The sequence below is a fragment of the Scomber japonicus genome, chromosome 5 (genome assembly GCF_027409825.1).
Source record: "Scomber japonicus isolate fScoJap1 chromosome 5, fScoJap1.pri, whole genome shotgun sequence".
In the NCBI taxonomy this organism is placed as follows: domain Eukaryota; kingdom Metazoa; phylum Chordata; class Actinopteri; order Scombriformes; family Scombridae; genus Scomber; species Scomber japonicus.
The window spans coordinates 11487946-11494069 of record NC_070582.1 but is presented as its reverse complement, the minus strand read 5'-3'; the positions used below and the strand labels follow the sequence as shown (position 1 = coordinate 11494069).

At 41.6% G+C, this 6124-nt stretch overlaps 1 protein-coding gene across 1 annotated transcript; it reads left to right on the top strand.

The window, feature by feature from the left end:
- Nucleotides 1-347: 347 nt before the first annotated feature.
- On the top strand, nucleotides 348-1804 carry fancf (FA complementation group F). The gene is made up of 2 exons (XM_053319712.1): nucleotides 348-395; nucleotides 652-1804. Exon 2 carries the CDS (start codon nucleotides 710-712, stop codon nucleotides 1766-1768), a length of 1059 nt encoding a protein of 352 aa, XP_053175687.1. The 5' UTR covers nucleotides 348-395; nucleotides 652-709; the 3' UTR covers nucleotides 1769-1804.
- The last annotated feature ends 4320 nt before the right edge of the window (nucleotides 1805-6124 follow it).

Sequence of the window (6124 nt, the reverse complement as noted above, 5' to 3'; positions counted from 1 at the left end):
ATTTTTAGTTAATTTGAGTACTGGTTAATGCTTTTGTTTTGAGGGTTCTGGGCTGCTTGGGGCACAGAGGTGAATTTATTTCTGTATGACCAGGATAATTGTTCTTTGTCTATTTACTTGTAAAATTATTATATTATTATATTATTATTATTATTATTATTATTGTTGTTGTTATTTCATACTACTGTTGTTGTTGTTGTTGTTGTTGTTGTTGTTGTTGTTGGCTCATGTTGTTTAATGATCCGGTTTGTTCCAAATTTAAAACATTTAAAAATGAATGGGAGGCTTTTATTTTGAAAAACAAACTTGGTTGCCTCTCAGGACTCATTGCGCATGTGCAGAAGTACCGGCGGCAGAAACAAGCATCAAAGCAGCAGGAAAAGGACAAAAACAAAGTGAGTTTAAGTGCATCTGTGTATCTATAACTGTGTGTTTAAACACGGAAGGCTCTGCTGTATGGTTAGACGTGTAAAGCTCGCTTCTGTATGTTGTTAAAATCGAGTCTTTTAACTTTGTTGTTAAACGTGTAACCGGAAGTCCTGTGTAAATTAACCAGCTACCCTGCTACTGTCTTGTTACTTTATGACAGCGGGAGTTTTAGGGCAGTGGAGGAGTCTTATCTTAATTTTTTGCTGTGTCTGTCCTCCTCAGTGGGTGTCATACCACCGGAGCTCAGAGGCTGAGCTCCTGTGGCCGCAGAGAGCGCCACATGGAGGCGGTGCTGAGAAACCTGTCGAGCAGCGTGGAGCTGCTGGCCGTGGCGGCGCTCAGCGGTGAGGTACAGCAGTGGGATGAACAGACCGTGTCTAGAGCTTTTCACTGGGCCAGGTACTGCGAACACATTTTCTCCAGGTTTCACAATAATCCCGCGATTAGCAGGATCTTGGAGAAGCAGCTGCAGATCACAAATAACAGTGTGCGAGCTGTCTTCCCCGGTTACAGAGAGGTCTGCTTCTCGGATCTCTCCCGGTGCCAACACGTGTTGCTGGTTGGGCTGTTGAACAACCCCGAGGTGCCCATCTCCATCATGAAGATGCTCTTTGACACCACAAGTCCTGTGAACATCAAGCAGGGAGAGTATGAGGATGTTACCGGACTGTGCAGCCACATCATTCAGTACAAATCTGCCTGTAAAGTCCTGACTCCTTTCACAGATTCGTCAGCTGCTGGTGCTGATGCTGAAGCTGAAGTGCAGGCAGGGATGCTGATGGAGAGGCTGGATGCTCTGCTGAGCCAAGCCAGCAAAGCCTGCCAGGCAGAGCGTTTTCTGGACTCTGTTCTCCAGGGATGTGAAGGAGCATCAGAGCATTTCTGTCGGGTCATTGCTGCGGCTCTGCTGACAAGGACAAACTCTGCTGCTCAAACTGCTTCAGTGGACTTTCTCTTGGACTGGCTGCAGCAAAAACACACCCTGCTGCAGCACATGTGTTCTGCACTGTCTTCCGCACTGCTTATAGACTTGGCCAAAGAATGCCTGAAATTCAGACACGCTTATTGTGATGTACTGAAAAAGTGGGCCTCAGACATGGAGTACAGTATTAATGATGATGAATGGGTTAAAACGAGCCCAAATCCCACAGTTTCCTTCCAGAAACTGACTGAGCACTTTGTGGGCTTGTTTGAAGCCTGTCCCTCTCTGAGGAACGATGTAGAAAAAGAGCTAAATGATTTGAAGATTTCTGATGGAGACTTTGACGTCAGAGGTCTGAGTGTGTGGGGAGACCTCTTGTCAGAAATAAACAAGCGACTGTCAATTAGGATCACTTGAGGAATGGATACAGTGTCCAGAATATAGCTGTGTATTTATTTATTTTTTCAGTTTTTATCTTGATGTGTGGATGGGGTTGGTTATCAAATGCTTTGTCTTCTTTACTTAATCTTTGATCAGATAGTGTCTGATTTAAATCATAATTTGCCAGTTTTAGACAGTATTTGATTCAGAGAAAGTTTTTGAACATCTGCTTTCTTTAGACAGAAACACGTTACAAAAGCATGCCCTTAATGTTGACAGCTTTAAGTTTTCATTGCAAAATACACACTACAGATTGTTAAACATCATCCTGTCCGTTCACAGAAGTTTCTGTTCCATTTCAGTTCTTTATGTTGCATTTTTTTGTTTTTCAGTTTGTGAAAGATATTTTTGTGCAGACTTACATAGAAACAGAAACAGATATTGGATGTGGTTGGTTATGAAAAATAAATATAAAAGTAATTGATAAGCTCTAAAAATGCTCATATTTCTTGGTCTCGTAAAATCTGCCTCGTGATACTGAGATTTATTGATGAATTTTTCCTCATTTCATATATTGGGACATTTGTGTAATTGCACAGCTTACTGGGTTTGGACAGATGGTAGCATCACGTGCTGCCTTGTAATCAGTGGCAGGGGGAGACCTGACTCTGTTAAATTGAAAGTAATTGTCATGCAGTGAATGGTTTACGCTTTATAAATTAGTCTCTGGAGATTTAAGGCTTCATTCAGCATCTTAATTCCACTTTACAACCAAATTATTAAAGGTGTGCTGTTTCTATGTCATTCTGTGGCTGCTGATTTAAAAAGAGAAGGAAATAAACAAAGGAGGCAAAAGCATTAAAACATCCACTTTCTCTATCTGTATACACCTGAAGCAATTTTCAGGTTCTCAAACACCATCTGCCAGTATTGCCTCTTCACCATAAAGCTGCACAGCATCTGAATCTAACATTTTGATTGGCTCTGTGCCAGCCATGTGACTCGACTGCCAATTCACACATTTTGACCCTCGTCCATGTGTCAGACCACCTCTGCGGCGAGGGATCAATTAGTCAGATCAGGCGTCTTCAATCAAATGGTCCACAATAGCCGGTGTGTGACAGACAGCGGGTTAGAGCCACGGCCGGCACGTGGAGGGAAACACCAACACGGCCACGGCTCGTTTAACACGCCATGAAAGCAATCCACGTAGATGCAGACAAGGGTCACTGAGTAAAGGGCAGCATGTACACGACCAATTTATTTCCAACCAATGGGGAACATATGCATCAGACTGGACGGAAACCAACAGTGATTGAGAAAGATCTCACCTGCTCTTGTTTTATAAATGCATGCAAATTCATTTAATTTGGATTTTTCATCATGTTAATGTGGATTATATTTGATCTTTCAGGATATTCAAGAGTGTCAGGGGATGTAAAAATATATTTTTAAATGCTGTTTTTATGTCAGATAAAAAATAGTTTCTAGAGTTTTATTCAGCAACAAATTTTCAACATCATATTTTCAACACTCATTTGTTTTTATGGTCACACTCTTCTTCACAGCCTTACATTCAACTTGCACAGCAGACGAGCAGCCCTGGCGAAAATTAAGATGTGTTACTGTGAGCCTTCAAATGAGGAGCTGAAAAGAAAAAGGAGGATCAGTATCAATGAAAACATATTTTAGTCATTACTTATGAACAGCGAAAAATGTAGATCACTTTTTCCTAAAGTCCAAGATGCAACCTAAAATGTATTTCTTTTCTAAGTCCAGAAACCAAAGATACTGAATTTACTAAAAACATGAGTAAATATCCACATTAAAAAGCTGATATCAGAGAATTTTCAGGGTTTTTTCCTTTTAAAATGACTCAAAACGATAAATAAATTATCAAAATAGTTGTCGATTGATTAAAGAACTAATCTTTCTCTACATTATCATCCATTTCATCATGCCAAAGAGTGTTAGTTTCCTTTGGCAGGGGAGTTATGTTAATTAGTTATAAATATAAGTAACCCATTTTTATTTAGAGGGTTCAAACCGCCGCCTGAGTTAAAGCAATTTCATGGACTCGTAAATGTGAACAAATTGCTTCTTGCTCTTAACCTGCACGGCAAAATTACAGGGTTGTGTTATTGCATCACTTCAAACAACAAGAGGTCCTTTACAATCGGCCCATTTTAAATCTGTGCTGTCTGTTTCGAGGAATCCTTCATATCTGTTTTTAATACTGCCAGCTACTTTACAAAGCCCCGACAACATCAGAATCTCTCTCACATAGAATTTGTGTGATGTTTGTAGTCTCTTTTCTTTTTATGAAACAGCACATTTGAGATGAAACGTACTGTATTTCCCCCTCTCATATCTCACCCCTGTCCACTTTAACATTGTTCTCTGCCAGTGTGGGGTAACAAACTGCAGTGAGTCGTGCTGAGAGCGGCTGTTGTTCTGCAGCTTTTTTAAAAAGGGGCCATGAAAGATAGCATTCATTAAAACTCAGAGCCAGCCCCCATCTGGTGGTGTGAATAGGGAGTCCTCTGAGAGGCGGGGTGGTGCGGGTAGAGCCCTCCCTCGGCACGTGCCTAAGCCGCTTCCAGCCTGGCCCCTGTCTGGCCTCGGCGACAGATCACAGAGGCGGGAGGGCCCCCTCTACACACCTGTGTCCCACTCAGAGAGGATGCTGACGAACATCAGGCATGCGCCAAGGCAGAGGGATAAGGCTCGGCGTTTGAATTTAGTTTGTCACAGTGAATTTGTGAGGAAAAGGTGTTATGATTGTAGGTTTTAATGAGTCATGTGAAACGTTGGTGCTTTCTTTTGAGGACAAAGATGAAGGAAATGTCAAATTGTCCCATAAAAACTGTCAGACTCTCCAGTGAGCTGCTGTGGCTGCACAAACACTGTTTTGGCACATGAGGAGAAGGGGGAGGGGTTGGTTTGTAGAAGTGTGCTCACATTTTGGTAATAGTAGAACAAAGAAAGCTTGTTGTGTGTTTTATATTTTGATAAAATATTAATTATTCTATATCTGAGAAACAAAATACTGTGCAGAGGATCATATCACGGCATCTCTCTTCTTATTATCTGCAAATTCTATCATCACTTTATCCAGACTCATCTCAGCGCTGCTCGGCTGGCACAGAGTGTATCGTCTAAAATCTTATCAGCCTCTCCTTTGTCTGTGTGTGATACCACATGAACATGTTGTAGAGAGGAGGGTATGAAGCTGTCAGCGTAATGTGATATGGGGGAGGGGGAACTGGAGCAACTTGTGATAGATTACCTCACATGCAACATTGGAAACCAGGTCTGTGCAGAAAGAAGAAGAAAAAAAAAAAACACAATTGAATGAAGCAATCTCATTGTCCTCCTCTGGTCATAAAAGATGCAATTCTCAGTCGACACATAGCAGGTGTGAAAGTGTATCCCTTATATAACGCAAACCTCAGCATCACTGTTTCCCTGCCTCATTGCGGCTAATTTAAATTTAGTGTGAAGCTGATAAATGTTGCAGTAGGATTAGAGAGTAAGCGCAGATGAGAATAATGATAGCTCGAGATAGTTGCAGTTGCTGTGACGTAGCTTTTTTTTTTTTTTTTTGGGCAGTGTACACATTTACATATAACAAAAAAAGGCTTTTTCTCTCTGGTTATACTGAGAGCTGAGAAATTTAAAAAAAGAAAAAAAAACAAAAGCACTTAGGAGTTTCAGAAATGAGTTTAGAAGCACAGCAATCTTTAAAAAAATACTCATTTCAGTTCAGCAGTAGATTGGAGGTAGATATATATAAATGACATGTTATTATGTATGAGACTGACTGATTCAGGGTGCTGAGCTCTCCATTAATAAAGCAATTAGCAAGGGAGGAGAAGGAGGCGTGTGTAAATTCAATTGCCCTGAGGTAGTGCAATGCCACGCTGGAGGGTGTCATAAACTAGTAATTACTCCATTTCTGCGTTTGACATTTTGGGTTGTAATTACAGGCACTGACTTGATCTGAGATTGTAAATTAATGGAGGCGGCAGTGTGGAAATATTGCTGTGTATTATTTGGGGACTGCAGACTAGGAGAGGAGAGAGAGGACCAGGAGGATAATTGCATGCAGGCAGGAGTCCCAGGGGATGAGTGCAACCCCGTCATCAAACACTCATTCTGGCTAGGCCTCATCCCATTACAGTCCCCCAGGAGCCAAAACTGCACCTGCCCCACAGACTGACAACTACTCAATCCGCCTCCACTCACCCTCATGCTTGCACAACCAGACAAACTGCAGCAGCAACATCACAATGTCTGAAGCTAAAATGCTGCAAAAACATACAGACTGCAGGGAGGTGATTGCTGAGCTGATTTCTGTCTGTGAATGAATTGTCAACACCAGATTTTGTC

What these genes read in the sequence shown, in the direction of transcription:
- fancf (XM_053319712.1), top strand. Translation starts at nt 710, where the DNA reads ATGGAGGCGGTGCTGAGAAACCTGTCGAGCAGCGTGGAGCTGCTGGCC.